Genomic DNA, 19,194 nt, shown 5'->3' on the forward strand with positions numbered 1-19,194 from the left:
CCTGAGCTCGATTCCTAGCACTGTATGGCTGTTTGGGAGCACACACTTGTAATCCAGTGTGCAGGAAGTAGGGCCAAGTTCAAGGGTCATCAACTTCATAGTAAGATGGAAGCTTGATGCATACCCAACATCCCAGCATTCTTTGGAAGGCTGAAACAAGTATCTATAAGTGCTAAGACAGCCTGGTCTACATAGGGATTTCTACGTCAGCCAGGGCTACACAGCGAGACCCTGTCTCAAAAATAACACCAACAAAAACATAGTTCTAGCTGGGCGGTGGTGGCACATGCCTTTAATCCCAACATTTGGGAGGCAGAGGCAGGTGGTCTACAGAGCGAGTTCCAGGACAGACTCCAAAGCTACATAGAGAAACCCTGTCTTGAAAAACAAAGCAAAACAAACAAACAAACAAACTAACAAACAAAAAAGCCCCCCCAAAACATAGCTCTTAGAAAAGTCTTGATGAGAAAATGGCAGGGATTAGAATGGGGTGGGGGGGAGATGGCAGATTTATCATCCTACAGAGACTGAAGCAAAAAGGGTAGAGATGTTTAGGGACCCAACATTTCTGGTTAGATAGCTGGGTGCTGGGAGGTAATCAGTCAATCAGTCAGGATGTGGAACACAGGAGGATGTGTGTGTGTGTGTGTGTGTGTGTGTGTGTGTGTGTGTGTGTGTGTGAGAGAGAGAGAGAGAGAGAGAGAGAGAGAGAGAGAGAGAGAGAGTGGTGTTGGTCTGAATGACATTTGAGTGGCTTTGGAACCATAGGGATATTTTTTAACTATGCAAAGATGTGTTGCTGTGTTACCTTGCCTGCCTAAGGCACCTGATGGGTCTAATAAAAAGCTGCATGGCCAATAGCGAGGGAGGAGGTACAGGAGGGACCTCCGGGCAGGGAGAGTAAATAGGAGGAGGGATTTAGGCTGTGGGGTCGGGGAGAAAAAGAGATACCCGGGAGATGCTAGGGCCCAGCCAGGCAGACACAGAGGAAGCAGGAAAGTAGGACACACAGAATGAGCCCCAGGCAAACGTAGATGAAGAGAAATGGGTTAAGTTAAAAGAGCTTGTGGGGAGAGCACACGTGAAGGCCGGGCGTTCATGATTAGTGATGTGTCTCCATGTCTTCATTTGGGATCTGGCTGGTGGCCCAAAGAAAATGCCAGCTACACAGGGAAGTCTGGGTGGAGCCAGGGTGGCAAGAGCAGCAGCTGGCAAGGGCTCAGGTGAGCTCAGCCGGCGGAGGCCTAGTGGAGAGGGAGCCTGAGGAAGGACCTGAGGTGTGGAGAAGCGCGTCGGACCCACGGCATAGCAATACCCACTCCGATGTGACTGACACTCCCAGCGGGGAGACTGTGAGGGGTGAGCACGCAGAGCGCAGTGCCTCTCTGGGAGGGCTGGGTCAGTACCACATGTGTCTGAGGAAGACAGGCTGGGAGGAGGAAGGTTGAGGGACACTGTCTTCCTTAATTTCCTCTAAAGTCGGGGAGGTAGGGCTTGACAAAGGTGAGCCCATGAGAGGGTCCAGGAGAGTAGACAGAGTGGTCTCAGGCCTGGAGCTGGGCATAGGTTTCCGGCAGTGTGGACTACTCCATCCCTCTTCCGCTCACTGACCTTCACCCTGCCCCACTGTCCAGGAGGGGCTCCCTCTTCCTGCTGGCCTTCTTGAGTTTTTCTTCCCCTGTGCCCCCTTTACCTGGCCTTCTGAGATAGGCCTGGACCAGCACTTCTGGAGGGTGGGGTGCCCAGTGGGTGCCATTCCCGGTGGCCCCTCTACCTCAGCATAGATATTACTAGGGGCTTCCCCGGGGCTGCCCCGTCCCATGGCGTAGAAGGCTATGGGTTCATCAGGTTCCTGGTAGATGGCGTTAGTGGGCAGAGCTCGATGGCGTCGTGAGGCAGGGCGTGAATAGACATCAAGAGGAACCTGAGGCTTGGCAGGGATGGGTGGCCTGGGTCTGGGTGAAGTCTAGGAGAGAAGGCAAGGCCGGGGAAGAGAACCGATGAGAACCATGGAGACAGCATCTAAGCTCACTCTTACCTCAGCCTGAGCCTCTACCCATGAAGTCCCTACCTCCCTGGCCTGTCCTTCTGTCCTGGGTCCCCTCGCCAGACCTGGATCCCCTCCCTGTCAAGCTGACTCATCTCATACAGTACCCCCTTGGGTTGGGAGGTCCGCACTTTCTCTTCGTGTGCTGGGGCCTGGGCCTGCTCCTGTTGGACGAGCAGGCTGTGCTGGCTGTCTGGGTCCTCTTGTCTTTTGCTTCCAGAGACTGATTCAGTCCTCATGAAAAGTCCAGCCGGCTCAGCAGTCTGTAGGATTGGGGATGACAGGTAATTCAGGACAAGTAATTAGGTCTGAGAGGAAGGAAGGGATGGAGAAGTGTGGCGTGGGCCCAGTTCTCCGTGTGAGGAAGAGGTGGCGAAGGTGTGGAGGAGGCCTGCAGACTGGGTGGAGTGAGCTCTGGTCACAGACGCATCTAGCACTGAACTTCATCTAGAATACAGGGCCAAGACAGTCGTTTGTGCTTGTGGCTTTAGGAGTCTTTACCTTCAAAACAGTCAGCATGGGGACAAACCTCCATGACAGCTGGGCCTTCTTTCTTCAGGCTCAAGAAGCTTAGTATATAAAGACAGAAGTGAACAAACTTTCCCTTGTAACTAGCCCACGGTAGTTTTGTTTTTAGCTCAGCGTTAATGCTAGCCTCACGAAGGGCTCCATGGGCCCTCTGCTTCTTGAGGCCAAGGCCACAGGGCTTTCTAGATCCAAATGGGAATTCTTTCTCTTAGTGCCCACCCTGTACTTCCCTGCCTTTCCTTCCCTGCTGCCCAAATGGTAGGAAAATCAGCCTCGAGACCTTGCCACTCTCCTACCTCAGGTCCAACACAAGATTTTCCCTGCCCCCGCCAGTCTCCCTGTCTCCAAGCTCGCACACGGCTGGCACCATCGTCAGCCACACACCCCCGCCGTTCTGCAGCCTTCTTGCCCTGTGTCTCCAGCTGCGCTGCAGGGCTTCCTGCTCTAGAAGGATCCAGACCTCCAAGCGTGGTCAGGGCAGGGCTCAATTCCCATTCTGACCTTTGTCCCAGACTGGATCTGGCTCTGTGGGTTGCAGCTGCCTTTCTCCTGTGGATCTGGGGATTGGACTCACGGCCTGGAGCTAGACAAGGCCTTCCAGCTACATGGCAACGCCAGCTTCCTACTTGACCTCTCAAACTACAAATGTTTGTCCCTGGCTGAGACATGCTTGCCCTGCAGCCTTCATCTAAACATCTTCCTGCTTCCTCATCTAGTTCTGCAAGGACCCTGTCAGCTCCCCCTTGTAAACAGCCAGCAGGCCCTCCTACTCCACCGGCTCCCCTGGGCTAGCCTGCCCCCTCACCTTCTGAAAGTCGATACCCATCTCCATCTCTGGCGACCTTGTCTGGCCCCCATGAACTGTATGGTCAGGCCTTTGCTCCTAACTCTCCAGTGTACTCTACCTGGAAGGGAACCTCAGACCCTTGTATGAGCCACAGGGCCCGTCACCTCGCCTTCTGACCTTTCGGATCTGTCCATTCATCAGTAATCCTGGTCCCCGGCAGCTTGGTGGCTGCTCACTGCTCTTCAAACACATCAAACAACCTCCCGCTGCAGGGCCCTTGCCCTGGATGCCACTTTTGCCCCAATGCTTTTCCTCCTGCTGTCTTCAGGCCTCCTCTTTCACGTCATTCTGATGTCCCCCATCTTCCCTGCTGTCCCTGTGTGAGAGTGCCAACCCCGCTACTCTCCATCACCGCTTGGCTTTCCTCCTAGCTTTTAACGTTTTTGCCGTCAGTGTGTTCTCTGTATTGTTTATGGTGTCTGTCCTGTCCTAGAACAGAGGCCCCATGAAGGCCACGGTATTTTCTGGTCATTGCTTATTTCCTCAGTGTCTAGAACCACTCTCAACACACAGCGGTCAAAAGGTGGAGGCTCCCTGACAGTTCCTGCCAAGCTAAGCGGTGGACCTTGCATTCCCTGGCATCCACCACAGCCTCCGCTCCCGATCTCATCATCAGACTGTCTGGTGTCGCTGTTGTAGTAAGGTTTGAGTGAGACACACACCGGTCATGGCCATAGGTCTGTTTACAGGACCTCTCCTCTTCACCCCTGCTCCAGAGACTCAGTAAACTTAGCTTAGTTTAATTTGTCTCCCTTGCCTCCCTTTGCCCTGTTGGTTTGGTCGAGTGCGTTTCTGGGAGAGGTGTGAGCAGGTACGTATGGCCAGTCGTGGGCTGGGGTAAGAAGAGCAGACGCCAGTAGCCTGGATCCGGATGGATGCTGGAGGTGGTGGCGACAGCGACACTGGCCAGAGTTGTGGGTTTTGGGTAAGGGCTCACCTGGCGGGCAAGGGGCTGGGTGAGCATCTCCCCATAGGGGCTGAGGGGACACTCTGTGTAGTGTTGGAGCAGGTCCTGCAGCTGCGCATGGGCACTGTCTTCGCCCAGTACCACGTGACGCCCATCCCCTAGCTGGGCAAGGAGGAAGTGTCGGCAGCAGGTCCGGCTCCTGGAGGGGCCACTTTGAGTCAGACTCGCCGTTTCTTGCCCCACCACGCTGAAGGATAAGCCCTGAGCCCTCCCTCCTTGGAGAGATAGCGGGTCAGCACAGGGGGCTACCCCTTGGTTAGCACGAAGCTCCGCATCCGCCTCTTACCTGTAGGATAGCACGAAGGTCACAGCGCTCTCGCTGAAGCGCACCAGATAGCATCCTTGAGGCTGGGACTGCAGCAGCCGCTCAGCCTCCCTGGACAGTTGGAGAGAAGGGTGGGGTCGGTCCTGACTTTTGAGACCTCGTTTCTGTCTCTCAGGCTCTCGTAAGGGACCCCTCACTTCCATCCCAAGCAAGAATGTCACGACTATGGGGAGATGAGGGGTCAGGAGTCCAACTCAGAGGACCCTGGGCTTCATCCTGCAGGAGGGGGAGCTGCAGGGAAGAGACATGGCAGTTACAAGTGCTAAAGTTTAGAAGGCGAAAGCTGGACCACGGAGATGATGGAAGAGGAGCAGGGTTGAGTAATGGAGGATGGAGCATCTGCAAGGGCAGGAAGGAAGAGGAGAGGGCTGGACAGCTGATGGAGACGGAGGGGAGAGGGGCTGAAGACATGCGGACTCGAGGCCTAGAGCAGGTAGAATAAGTGAGCCTAGGGAGAGAAACTGAGGCACAGAGCGGGTTGAGCCAGGCGTCCCCTCAGTAAAAGGCCTGGGAAACTAGAGTCCTAGCTGTCACCATTTCCGGGGTGACTCAGGAGGGACAGCCGCTGTGCCTTCTGGGGATTTTCTCCTCTGTGACTCACCGCCTGGTGATGAAGCCGTGGAACCAAACAGGGGCAGTCCTGAGCAGAAGCCAGTGGGCCTGGGTCTTCTGGACCCACGCTCTGGTCTCAGCTTGCAATGACGGGCCACCTTTCCCAGACGCCTCTTCCTCCTTGTCAGCGTTCCCTAGGACCCAGGCTGAGGCAGAAGCCTGGGCATGAGAGAAGTCAGTGTGAAGCAGCCATGATTACAGGACTTCTGACCACAGTTGTCTCCTTTCTACCCTCAGACCAGCACCTCCGCCTATTTTAGGGTCAGGTTGCCCAGGAAGTCCTTCCCAAGGCCACTGACTTAAGTTTCTTCTGATGGCCTTCCATGCTGGCCTCAGAGGGCAGGGCCTGGTATAGGAAGTTGCCCCAGGCAGGAGAGGGTGGCCTCTTCTCTAGTAAAGGGCACTGAGCTGCCTGGGAGGACAAGGGGCTGAGATAGGATCTTTAATGCTTTGGGCAAATGGAGATGCTGACACGGAACGCAGGGGGGCATCCCGGGGTGCTGACAGGGACCGCAGACGGGGGCATCTGAGATCAGTGCCTGACAGTGTCCTGGTCCCCTGCTGACTGGTCCTGAGCTTTCCAGGGCCAGAGGGACTGAGGGCAAGCGGGTCGCTATGCACGGGAAAGAGGCACACCCCACCTCTTCCTTCCTTGGTACCCAGCCCTGTCCTCAGCCAGCCGTTCACCCCTGCTGGCCTTGCGCCCTCATCCTTGAGAGGGTGGGAGCCCACGAGGTAACTGGACCCCTCCATACTTTTACTCACCATGGTGTGGGTGGCCCTGGGGCTGAGCCGAACCTCCTTTTCCTGCAGAGCCCGCATGCTGGGCTTGCTCCCCCAACCCAATTCCTGGCATCGCCCCTCGGTCAAGTTCTTGGGCTGGAAGGTGCTGAAGGTTGGGGAGGGGGCTTCATGATTCCCTGTTGGGACAAAGGGGGTTTCTGGGGTTTCTCAGGGAGGGGCTGCTTCTCCCTCTCTCTCCCTCCTATTCCCCAGGCTTAGAGTGTCTCTGAAACATCCCTGAAGAGGTTTTTCCTGACAAGTCAAGTGGATAGCCGGGGAGTGGGTGGGTATCTCAGGGATGGGAATAAGGAGCCCAGGTGTTCCAGAGGGGCTGATGGTGACGGAGGGATGTCAGAGAAAAAGAAACCCTGGGAACTAGGCTGGCCCTCTGTTGGCCTGGAAGCCGTGTACAGGGGTAAATCCCCTCAGGCCAGGCTTCTCTCTTGGTCTAGGCTCTTCCAGCTGCCATCTTCTTTTACCCTCTTGTTCCAGTTTCCTAAAAATCTGAGGACCCCTCTCCCCTGCCCTCGGGGATGCACAGATATGGAGCCCCAGAGATAGAGCAGGAGTTGACACTATGGCAGCTCTGGCTTGGGACAGCGGCTGTGATGGAGGGCAGTGGGGTAGGGGACTCTGGATCTGCACACGTACCTTGGGAGCATGTCTGAGCCAAGCAGAACTCCATAGAGGCAGGTGCCTGTGCTCTCAAAAGAGGAGCACATTCGGCAGCGGCTCATCTCTCCCCTCACTCCTTCCCCCGGGGACAGGAAGTGTCGCTTTACCCACCTCCTTCATCGTGAAGAGGGCCCACGTCATGGAAAGCCTGGTAGGACAACAGACCTGGCCCTGGAAGGCAGGCCACTGGGGTGCTGGTGGCTTCCTCTGTTAGGTGCTGAGGAGTGCTTGCTAGCTGACCTTTGTCCCCTCCCTGAAAGGTCTGTAAGACTTCTCAGAGATTCATAGCCAGAATTTTACTTTGAGGAGAGACATGGGGATGGAGGGGCAGGGCAGCAACAGGAAGGATGTGGGTTAGACTTCTGGAAGAACTTTGCGTATGTATGTGTGTATGTGTTTGTGTTTGTGTGATACGTGTTATACCACAGGCGCACTTGCCCATGCGTGTACATGGAAACTAAAGGTTGAAGCAAGCATCTTCCTCGACCAACCCTCCACCTTATATTCTGAGACAGGGTCTTCTGTTGAGCCTTGAGCTCACAATTTCAGCTGGACTGGCTGGCAGCTACGAACCGGGATACACTATTTCCCCTTAAACCAGCACTGGGCTTACAGACGTGTGCCAGTTTTTATGTGCTCGCTGAGGCTCCCAACTCCGGCCTACGGGCTTGGATGGCAGGAACTTGCCCATGGAGCCATTGCACCAGCGCTGAAGGGGCTGATTTTGAGCCACACGAGATCCATGAGACTCCGAGTTTGAGAAAGGAGCCTGGCAGATAATGGGGTTGGATTAAGGCAATACTAAGCGACCTTGGGGGATTCTCTAACCATACAGGTTAGCAGGTGCTGTTGAATCTGAACTGTCCCCACAGTTCATGCTTTGAACATGTGCTTCCAAGCAGTGCTCTCTTGGGAAACTGGGGCTTTAAGAGGTAGAGCCCTCTGGGGGTGGGGAAGGGGGAGAAGCAAGTCACATGGGGCAGGTGGTGTCCTCTGCATCTTTTGGTGTCAACCCAGGAGAACAGATTCTATGACCCATTTAACATTGCTTAGAAATGGAAAAGACTTGCCGGGTGGTGGTGGTGGTGTATGCCTTTAGTCCCAGGACTCAGGAGGCGGGGCAGTCGAGTTTCTAAGTTTAAGGCCAGCCTGGTCTACAGAGTGAGTTTTAGGATAACCTAGGCTTACATAGAGAAACCCTGTCTCAAAAACAAAACAAAACAAACAAAAAAACAAAAAACAAAAAACAAAAAACCCCAAACAAACAAAACAATACAAAAAGGAAAAAAATTTACTAGAAAGCTGTTTGATCTGATAACACAGTTGCAGGATACAAAATCAATACCAAAACACTAGCCTTTATGTATATCAACAACCTATTCTCAGAGAAAGAAAAGGAATATCCTGTTTGTGATAGCTACAAAAAGTTAAGTATGTAGGAACATACCTAACCAAAGAAGAGCAAGGACTCTTCAAGGAGAACGTCAAGACATCAGAAAGGGAATCAAAAAAGGCTCTAGACGCCAGAAAGACATTCCATATTCCTAGAGTGAAAATGGTTGTACTACCAAAATTAATCTGCAGATTTAATGCAGTACATATAGAATTCCAATGCCGTATTTTACAAACATAGAAAAAAAAAAACAATCCAAGAATTTATCTGGAGCCACAGATAACTACAAATAGCAAAGCATCCCAAAGAGTAAGAACACAGCTGGAGGCCAGCCTGTCTACAGAGCGAGTTCCAGGACAGCCTGTCTACAGGGCGAGTTCCAGGACAGCCTGTCTACAGAGCGAGTTCCAGGACAGCCTGTCTACAGGGCGAGCTCCAGGACAGCCTGTCTACAGGGCGAGTTCCAGGACAGCCTGTCTACAGAGCGAGTTCCAGGACAGCCTGTCTACAGGGCGAGCTCCAGGACAGCCTGTCTACAGGGCGAGTTCCAGGACAGCCTGTCTACAGGGCGAGTTCCAGGACAGCCTGGTCTACAGGGCGAGCTCCAGGACAGCCTGGTCTACAGGGCGAGCTCCAGGACAGCCTGGTCTACAGGGCGAGCTCCAGGACAGCCTGGTCTACAGGGCGAGCTCCAGGACAGCCTGTCTACAGGGCGAGTTCCAGGACAGCCTGTCTACAGGGCGAGTTCCAGGACAGCCTGGTCTACAGGGCGAGCTCCAGGACAGCCTGTCTACAGGGCGAGCTCCAGGACAGCCTCCAAAGCCACAGAGAAACCCTGACTCGGAAAATCAAACCAAACCAAACAAACAGAAAAACCAAACAAAACCAAAACAAGACCACAGCTGGACTAACACAATAGCGAACTCCAGATGCAGACATGGTGACTAAAGCACTCTGGAACTGGTATAAAAGCAGAGTGTTAGGCCAATGCAACAGGGCAGAGATCATGGGAGAAGCCCACAGAGCTGTGTCCCTTAAGTTTTGACAAAGGGGACAAAAACATGCAGTGGGAAAAAAAAAAGCCTATTCAACAAATGGTGCTGGTAAATTGGATATCCACGTGCAAAATAATGAAATTGGATTCACATCTTTCATCTTGAACAAAAATCAATTTAAAATGGATCCAAGACTTTAATTTAAAAATGGAAACTTCTAGAAGAAAACATAAGGACCACTCTGTGGGACACTGGGCTAGGCAAGAGCTTTCTGAACAGAGCACCAAGATTGCAGGAACTGTCCTGAGTATTGATGATGGCACAACACAAAAACAGAAGTTTCTGCACAGCAAAAAAGTCTATTAGAAGCTGGGCATGGTTGCACCCAACACTCTGAGAGACATGTGGACCTCTATGAGTTCAAGGTCAGTCTGCTTTACATATAGAGACCTTGTCTCAAAAACCAAAAACCAAAATAAACCCCCCAAATAAGGGGCTAATATCTAGCATTTACCATGAACTACAGAAATTAAATATCAAGGAAACAAAACTTCCAATCAACAAATGACAAATGAATTGACTAGACAGCTTTCAAAAGAAGAAATACAAATGGTCATTTGTGTTTTACAAGGTGTTCAATATTCCTAGTCATCAGGGAAATGCAATTTAAAACTACTCTGTGATACCTCCTGGTCCTAGTCAGAACAACTGTCATTAATAAACTCTCTGCATCAACAAATGTTGGAGAGGATTTGAAGGGATCTCTTATTCACCACTGGTGGGAGTACAAACTAATACAGCCATTGTGGAAGTCAGTTTGGAGATTCCTCAAAAAATTATAAACAGAGCTACCATATTAAAAAATTATAAACAGAGCTATTTCACTCCTGGGCATATACCTAGAGAGCTCCATACCCCACTACAAAGATATTAGCACCCCATGTTTATGTTGCTTTATTCACTGTAGCCTAGATGTCATCAGCAAATGAATGGATAATGAAAATCTAGTATGTGTATAAAATGTGATATTATTCAGTGACAAAGGAAAAAAATTACAAAATTTTAAAGAAATTAGATGGGCTTAGAATATACAATATTAAACGAGGAAAAGAAACTAGCATATTCTCCCTCTTATGACTATAAAGCACACACACACACACACACACACACACACACACACACAAACGTTAACAGCCGCAACTGTGGGTATAGTATAAAATTTAGAAAGGTGATAAATGTTGGCCAAAGGGGCCCTATGGAAACCTCCAAAAATCACAGATTGTTGTCAAAGCTATTGGTTGTTCTCTACAACTTGATTGTAAGGCTCTATTCCTGGAGACAATACTTACTTATGAAACATGGAGAAATTGACCTGATGCCCAAGAAGAAGTTTCACCCCTATTGACGATCATGCAACATGTTAGAATGCACTTTCCATGCTGCAGAAGGAGAAAGGTTGTCATCAGTATCACCCAGCTATAAACCCTGTGACCTTCAACAGTGGCCTGGCTGCAAGGTGTACCGGTGTAATAGCGGCATGAATATTATGGGAGTCACCAACCACTTCCTGGTTGGATTTGAGGCCGTCTCTTTGAGTTGGAACTCATACCTGACATGGTGAAAGTGTTCAAGAACTTGAAACTAGATAGGTCATGGTCTAGAGGAAAATTTACTACTATTATTCTACTAAAGGGACATAGTAATAAAATGACCTCCTAAACTGAGCATGGTGGTGCACATCTTTAATCCCAGCACTCAGGAGACAGAGGCAGGTGGAACTCTTGAGTTTGAGGCCAGAGTGAGTTCAAGATGACACAAAGAAACCCTATCTCAAAAAACAAAAAACAAAACAATTTAAAAAGACCCCTAATGACACACAGATCAACCCACATCAGAGAAGCTTCTTCTTTTAGTAGACGGAAATTAACACGGAGACTTACAACTGGAAAATGTGCAGAGTGAGAGGCTTTGGAGCTCTCAGCACTAAATGGGATGTCTTCATCCAACCCCACCCCAAGGCTCTGGGTTTATTTAGAGGGAGCAGGAGCAAGACTGAGAGCCAGAAGCGATGGATGTCTCCAAGGAAACAGAGGCTTCCTGACACAGCAGGACTGACGCACACGTGAACTCACGGACACTGTGGCAGACCCCAAGGCCTGCTCAGGTTCCAGCGAGACCGCCCCCGGGAAGATGGGACACAGGCTTCCACCCTAACCAAGAAGCTACCTGCAATTGATACCTCTGAGAAAGGGGAAAAACCAGTTTCCTCTGATGGAATGCCACTGAGTATGTCAAGCACAGTGCACGGTACTTCTTCCCACGCCTAAGAGTGGGAAGGTGGCTAACACAAAGTGAACTCAGTGGTGTTTCTGTGGACTTTTTGCTTCGTTTCGCCTTGTTTTGGCTTCTTTTTTTCTTTCTTTCTTTTTTTTTTTTTTTTTTTTTTTTTTTGGTTTTTACGAGACAGGGTTTCTCTGATTGTTTTGGAGGCTGTCGGTCCAGCCTGGCCTCGAACTCACAGAGATCCGCCTGCCTCTGCCTCCCGAGTGCTGGGATTAAAGGCGTGCACCACCTCCGCCCCGCTGGCTTCTTTTTTTCTTATTGGCCTTTTGCTTATTTGTTTTGATTTTAGTTTTTATGGGTTTTATTTTTTGGTTTGTCTTTGGAAGAGAAAGGAAAAAGAGCACAAAGTAGGTAAGAAGGTGGGAGGATCTGTCTGGGAGGGTGGGAGGAGGGGAAAACACGATCAAGATATACTGTAGAGAATTTTTTCCAATAACAGAAAGAAAGGAGCCAGGCGTTGGTGGCGCACGCCTGTAATCCCAGCACTCGGGAGGCAGAGGCAGGCGGATCTCTGTGAGTTCGAGGCTAGTCTGGTCTACAGGGTGAGTTCCAGGTTGGCCAGGACTGTTACACAGAGAAGCCCTGTCTTGAAAAAACAAACAAAACAAAAAGAAAGGAGACAGAGAAAGGGGGAAGAAGGACAGACAGCAGGCAAAGGACACATGCATCGTGAAAGAGGACGTAAAGCTAATTGTTTCTCCAGCTGCAGCTCTGCCAAGGTTCTTTTTTATAAAGTGTTAAGTGCAAAAAAACCGTGATTGACAGACAGAGTATAAAATTGTGAGCAAAGCCCCATAGTTTCAGAATATCCATTCTAATGGCATAGGAGATCATTGGGTGCATAGAGTTTGGGATTGAACAAGTGTTTGTTTGAATGGCTACTATAATTTATCTGTGTGATATTTTTGTTTGTGAGTTCATTACAAAGCAGTGATTTTAATTAAAATAAAAAAAAGGAAAACTGAGTCAGGCATAGTGGTGTAAGCCTTTAATCCCAGCACTCAGGAGGCAGAGGTAGACAGATCTCTGAGTTTATGGCCAGCCTGGTCTACAGAGCGAGTTCTGGGACAGCCAGGGCCACACAGAGAAACCCTGTCTCAAAAAAAACCAAAACCAAAACAAACAAATTAGAAAAGTAGGTGACACGTGACACGGGAGAGGTCAGCTTCACACATGGGGTGTGAAGACTTTGTTCTGAGGCCTTCAACTTGAACAACAACAACAACAGAAGGTGTGGGGAGAGGTGTGGGGAGGGAGGCTTTGACATGTGGTGTAGACATTCCAGGCTAGGCACACGCTTTGGAAATAATGAGTCAAGAAACACTGGAGGCGTCTGTGGACGTGGCTCAGCCGGCAGCATGCTTACCTAGCATCCCCAGCAGCACACAAGCCAGGCACCGAAAGCTGAGCAGCACATCCCCGCACTCAGAGGCAGAAGCAGGGGACCAGAAATCCAAGGTCGTCTTTGGGCTATATGACAAGTGGCAGACCATCCTGGGATATCTCAGACCCTGCCCCATCCTGGGATATCTCAGACCCTGCCTTTAAAGAAGCATTCTTGTAACCTGTAAGCTGCAATAAACACCCCCCCCACACACACAGCCAAAGAAGAAAGGACTGTAAAGCTGAGTATAAGCTTCATGTTCAATGCAATCAATCCTTTGACCTTTTCTATGATTTTCCATTTAAATTTGAACTGTTAAAAAAATAGACATTCTTGCCTGGCACGGTGGTGCACATTTTTAGTCTCAGAGGCAGGAGGATCTCTGTGAATTTGAGGCTAGCCTGGTCAACACACTGCCAGGCCAGAAGTCTAAGCAGAAGTGGGCTTGGGTATTTTATAGGCCCCTGGGTCCTCTCCTTTCCCCTGTTTGTCCTGTTTAGACACCTGCCCTCAAGTCTTCGCCATTTCTCCTCAAAATGCTTCCTGGGAGCAGGAAGCAGTCACCTCCGTATGCCCGTTCTCTCTTTCCTAATCTTTTTTTTTTTTTTTTTTTTTTTTTTGGTTTTTCGAGACAGGGTTTCTCTGTGGCTTTGGAGGCTGTCCTGGAACTAGCGCTTGTAGACCAGGCTGGACTCAAACTCACAGAGATCCACCTGCCTCTGCCTCCCAAGTGCTGGGATTAAAGGTGTGCGCCACCAATGCCCGGCTTTTCCTAATCTATCTACATCCCTCTGGAGTAAAGCAACCACAGGAAATGAGGCGTTATTTTAGCTCCCAGTTTCAGGCCTCAGTCCATTTTGCTGGGAAGGGCAGGGCACAGCAGAGCAGACAGGTAGGGAGCTAGCTTGTGCTGGCTACCTTTCTTCCTTTCTCTGGGGCCGTGGCCTGTTGTATGGTACCATCCACATTCAGGGAAAGCCTTCATCCCTTGTTTAATCCTCTGGAAGCATCCTCACAGACCAATCCCGCAGAGTTCTTTCATCACCTATGCATCTATCAGTCCGATCAAGTTAACAATTAAGATTAAAATCATGTCTACCCATTGGCATGACACCGTTCTCATCTGTTCCTGCCTAGCAAGATGCATCCTATTTCCAACAGTACCCGCTCTGTTAACATTGTTCAGGAGTCCGATTTCAAAGTCTCCTCTGAGATGTGAGGCACACTCTCAGGTGAAGGTCCCTATAGAATCAAAACAGAGTCACACACTTCCAAATTATAACAGCACAGAGAAAACATTCCCATTTCAAATGAAAACAGGAAATGACATGACTAAAGCAAGACCAAAAGCCAACACAAAACATTTTAAATCCCGTAACTCCGTATCTGACATTTGGACGTATGGTACCCTTCTGTGGCTGCAGTCCATGAGGCCCCTCTGTCTGCTCACTGACTGTAGTTTTTTTGTTCCTGGCGTTTCTAACTTCTGGGTATGGCAGGGACTCTCTGGCTTCACCCTTACATCTTTACATACCGCCTTCTCCTGGGCTGCTCCCAGGGAATTGGTCTTTTTGTGTGTTGCCTGGCACCCCAGGTTTTCCTTTGAAATCTGAGTGGAAGCTTCCATGATCTCTTAATTCTTACACTCGGCATGCCATCAACACTTGGCACAACCCCACGGTCTACCACTAGGAGGAACTGTATCCAGACTCCCTTGGGTACTAGCTGTGTGGCTGAGCCTGCTGGAATGAACATTGGAGAGCACCGTGGTCTAGCCCCAATCTCTTCTGAAGGGAACATCTTGGTTCATGCTTTCATTCCCTTTACTCTACATGGGGTCTGATGACTTCTGAGATGTCCTCAAGGAATCTTCCCTGTTGTCCTGCCTCAGAGTTCTTGGCTTCTTTTTATTTATTTTATTTTTTGTTTGCATTTTGAAACAGAGTCTCACTATATAGCGCTGCCTGGTCTGGAACTTTCTATGTAGATCAAGCTGGCCTCAAACTTATGGGGATCTGGCCGCCTTTGCCTCCCAGTAAGTGCTTAGATTTAAGCACTGTAAATGCTTGACACTTTGTTTCCTTTTAAACATTGGTGATTTCTTCATGCCTTCCTAAGCCTTAGCCTTAGGTGGGCTTTTCTGCCAAAACTGCACTGTTTTCAAATCATTCTTCTTTGCTTCTTGCTTCTATTCTGATTGTAATGTAGTTAACAGTGTCCTGTGACACCCATGCCACTCCCTGAATTCTGGGATGCCTTGAAATTGTCTCTGTTGCATTAATTGTGTCTGTCACTTTTAAATAGCCTAGCACAAAGTTTCAGAGCTCAGGAAAAATATAACCAGGTTTTCTGATATAATGTAACATGAATGGGCTCTAATTCAATTCCCAGTACAATCCTTGTTCCTGTGAGAAGCCACAGGCACCCTGTAGACATTTTGTTTTTTTGAGCTACCACCAGAATTGCCTATTAATCCCGGCTTATTGTTCTCCAGGCTTTCTTGTGTATGTCTGTTTGCATGGAGAAGCCAGAGGACTTAGTATTAGTGAGGTCCTGATCATGAATCTACCACTTCCAGCTGATAATGGATTCCTGCTGTATACATCCTACTTTATGACTCAGTGGGTCAAATAATATCCAGTTCATGATGGGCAGCTCAGGTGCATGGTAACTTGGGGGCCCATTGCCAAATTTCAGTTTCCTCTAAGGCCCAGTATCGGGCCAAGAGCTGTTTCACAAAGGGAGAATAGTTGTCTGCAGGTGATGGTAGAGCCTTGTACCAAAATCCCAAAGGTTTCCTCTGTGATCCACCTCAAAACAGCATCCCTGTCTGCCAGTGACACCTCAAGTACGATTGGATCTGCTGGATCACATGGTCCAAGGAATATAGCAGCCTGCACAGCAGCCTGGACCTGTTGAAGAACCTTTTACTGTTCCAGAACCCACACAAAGTAGCAGCTTTCTTAGTCATTTGGTGGTCGGGGCCCGAGTAACACACCCAAGTGAGGAAAGTGCTGTCTCCAGAATGCACACAGCCCCCCAAGCCTTGTGATTCTTCCTTGGTGATGGGCATCACAAGGGCGGGGCTGGCACAGTATTTCATCCTTTACCTTACAAGGAGTATCTCTGCATACTCTACACCACTGTGACATGAGAAGTCCTTCTGCACGTTGTGAATTTGTGCTTCTCTCTCTCTCTCTCTTTTTTTTTTTTTTTTTTTTTTTTGGTTTTTCGAGACAGGGTTTCTCTGTGGCTTTGGAGGCTGTCCTGGAACTTGCTTGGTAGTCCAGGCTGGTCTCAAACTCACAGAGATCCGCCTGCCTCTGCCTCCCGAGTGCTGGGATTAAAGGCGTGCGCCACCAACGCCTGGCTGTGAATTTGTGTTTCTCTTATTGGTTGATGAATAAAGCTGTTTCAGACAATGGACAGGCAGGATTTAGCCAGGAGGGAAATCCAAACAGGGATAGAAAAAGGTAGTAGGTGGAGTCAAGGAGACACCATGTAGCTACGGGGAAGGTAGGATGCCCCTGACATTCTCCAGGAAGATAAGGCCACGTGGAGATACACAGTTATGGGTATATAGTTATGAATTAATAATTAAGAGAGACCTAACCAGTAATAAGCCTAAGGCAATGGCCAAAAAATTATATATATAGGTATTAAATCTCAGAGTGGTTATTTCATAGCGGCTGTAGGAACCCCATTGGGTTATAGGTCTAGGGGCCCTGGGGGATACCAATATTATCTTGCCTGGCATCTTCAGGGAAGGTTACCTCTGCTTCAGCAAGCAATGAAGGGTTCATTTCCTTAGGCAATGGCAGAGAAGGCAATATTCCAGGAGGTGGGGGTTGGGGCTGTATCTTCTGCTAACAGTGGAGAGACTTCTTCAGAATTTGAGTGTTCGGCCTAATTAGGATACTCATACACATATCCATCCCAAGTTACAGGGTCCCGTTACTTACTAATCAGTGCCCTTACTTTAACTGTAACACCTTCCACCACTAGGACTTGGATTTTCATTATAATTCAGCTAATCTTAAAATCAGGGCTTCTGCAACTTGAGCTCTGTGGCTGCCAGAGAGACGAGTCCCTTCCAGGGCATTCTTAGAAACCTTTATACCTTGTGTGTGAATCTGCGACTGTTGGATTTTATCATGGAGCTCATTATTTTCTTTGGTCAATTTATCCAGTGACGCTAAAAGCAACCAGCCAGCTTCATTATTTCACTAAATTCCTTGCTCCTCACACTAGGTGAATCAGGATAATCGAATGCATTTATCTGAAGAATTGATTTAATAGTTCACACCGTGGCGTTTTAGTACTCCCCGAGCTTCTAGGAGAGGCGTCATTAACTGTAGGTGTCAGCAAATTGGAAAGTCTGTTCCAGAGACTTTAAAATATTAATTCTTATAATTCTGTCTCTCTAGAACCACTCCTGGTATCACAGTCTGTATTAGTCAGGGTTCTCTGGAGGAATAGAACTGATAGGATGAATCTATATTAAAAGGGGATTTGTTAGAGTGGCTTACAGGCTGTGGTCCAGCTCATTCAACAGTGGCTGTCTACCAGTGGAAAGGCCGATTTGGTAGTTGTTCAGTCCAGGATGATGGCTGTCTCAGCTGGTCTTTGTTAGAGATAAGTGCAGGGTTGCAGAGAAAGAGACCACCATTCCCACTGAAGTATCAGGACAAGGCAGACTTTACTCTTGATCAAGAGGACATGCTCAGAAAAGCAAATACACCCAAACAGGAAGTTCACATGTTTTTTATTCTACCTCAGGTGGTGGCTGTGTCTTTTTTTCCATTGCGTGTGGTCAGACCTCACAACCTTACTCAGCTGGCTAATCTGAACAGAATTGCCACACAGTAAATGAAGAGAAAAGGGAGGACGTGGCCATTGTTCCAGGCCATCAAATTCCTAGAGCAGAGAGCACTGGGCCTTTGTGTAAACAAAGGTTTTACTGGCTGGGGGAGGATTAAAACATTTTCCTAAAAGTCTTGCAAGGTGGGGGAAATAAAAGATTTTAATTCCTTGTCCTATACACAAGTTCTACATTATTTGATAGAAAAGAGTCATATTTGATATTTTTTATAGATTTGTGATGGAACCCTGAAGAAGCAGGTCATGACACCAGTGTAGGAATGCTTCAGCAGCAGGATAGATGATAAACTTGTCAGCGAGAGTGAAGGCAAGTAGGCAAAAAGCAAAAGCTTGCATCCTCTAAGCCTTTTAATATAGCCTGGCACCGGAAGATGTGGCCCACTTTTACAGTGGCTCTTTGCATCTCAGATGATCCAGGTTTAGGGTGGGGCTTCCCATCTCAAATAATCCAGTCAAGTAAAAACCCTTACAGTTGTGTCTAACTGCTTGGGTTTTAGTTAATTCCAGATGTGGTCAAGTTGACAAGACTAGACATTACAGATTCCATCAAGTGTGAAACCATCTTCCCGGTGCAGCATGAGTTCTAACAGATCCTAATAATAAAAATCTGGAGTTAGATATAGGGGTAAATGCTGAAAGATCAGAGAGACAAAGGAGAAAGCCACAGCCACACCTTAACTCACCAACTTCCCAGCCAAAAAAGAGCAAGTTCCTGTCTCCGCCATCCTTATGTCCCTCTCTCTGCCAGCTATATCACTTCCTGTCTGTCTCTACAGACTTCTAGACCTCTATGGTTAGCTAGTGGCTAGCTCTGCCCTCTGATATTCAGGCAAGCTTTATTTGTTAGAGTACAAACAAGAAAGATAGCACTATCCCTTAGCCTCTGCATTCTAGGTTTTCTTAAGTGTCCTTCTCCACACTTTTGCAAATTCCTCTTACAAATTCCAAATGTTGTGGGAATCCTTCTGGAATTAGCACTCTGACACCAGTGAGATGGAAGAGAGGAGATGTCTCTTGGACCAAAGCCAAGAGAGCGCCTGAAGGACCTTGGAGTGCTTATACCAGAAAGAAAGTGCTCATTCCTGAAACATTTCTGGAGGCCCCAGCGAGATCTTTACTACAACCCCTCTTGGTCCAGGGAGGCTGCTGCTCCTGGGTCTGTCAGCCTACCACCATTCTTTGGAGCTGGGAAACACATACCCCTGATGGGATTCTGGTGTTCCCACAAATAAAAAATTCCAATGCCTTAAGTATAAGGTCAAGTTTAGCCGGGCGGTGGTGGCGCACACCTTTAATCCCAGCACTAGGGAGGCAGAGGCAGGCGGATCTCTGTGAGTTCGAGGCCAGGCCGGACCGACAGCCTCGAGAAACCCTGTCTCGTAAAAACCAAAAAAAAAAAAAAAAAAAAAAGTAT

The 19,194-nt window shown here is 48.9% G+C and overlaps 1 protein-coding gene across 3 annotated transcripts; it reads right to left on the reverse strand.

Moving 5' to 3' along the window:
* Nucleotides 1-317: 317 nt before the first annotated feature.
* Nucleotides 318-7,079, reverse strand: Sh2d2a (SH2 domain containing 2A). Of its 3 annotated transcripts, none has more exons than XM_021233079.2 (7): nucleotides 6,896-7,079; nucleotides 6,092-6,246; nucleotides 5,316-5,485; nucleotides 4,676-4,765; nucleotides 4,360-4,528; nucleotides 2,155-2,310; nucleotides 318-1,966 (listed from the first exon to the last, which is right to left on the reverse strand). In XM_021233079.2, the coding sequence occupies exons 2-7, from the start codon at nucleotides 6,146-6,148 to the stop codon at nucleotides 1,604-1,606; spliced, it is 1,005 nt and encodes a 334-aa protein (XP_021088738.1). In that variant the 5' UTR covers nucleotides 6,149-6,246; nucleotides 6,896-7,079; the 3' UTR covers nucleotides 318-1,603. The 3 variants fall into 3 exon arrangements, with proteins under 3 accessions (XP_021088738.1, XP_021088737.1, XP_021088736.1); XM_021233078.2 differs by lacking the exon at nucleotides 6,896-7,079 and adding an exon at nucleotides 6,761-6,865 and having other exon boundaries at nucleotides 2,179-2,310; XM_021233077.2 differs by lacking the exon at nucleotides 6,896-7,079 and adding an exon at nucleotides 6,761-6,865.
* Nucleotides 7,080-19,194: the final 12,115 nt, after the last annotated feature.

This window comes from Mesocricetus auratus, unplaced genomic scaffold (genome assembly GCF_017639785.1).
Source record: "Mesocricetus auratus isolate SY011 unplaced genomic scaffold, BCM_Maur_2.0 Super-Scaffold_100009, whole genome shotgun sequence".
NCBI lineage: Eukaryota > Metazoa > Chordata > Mammalia > Rodentia > Cricetidae > Mesocricetus > Mesocricetus auratus.

Coding starts and splice junctions, on each gene's coding strand:
- Sh2d2a (XM_021233077.2), bottom strand. CDS start 6,794: ATGGAGTTCTGCTTGGCTCAGACATGCTCCCAAG. Junction 5,486..6,091: donor CCAGGGCCACCCACACCATG/GTGAGTAAAAGT, acceptor TCTCATGCCCAG/GCTTCTGCCTCAGCCTGGGT. Junction 4,766..5,315: donor CACGGCTTCATCACCAGGCG/GTGAGTCACAGA, acceptor CCAACTGTCCAG/GGAGGCTGAGCGGCTGCTGC.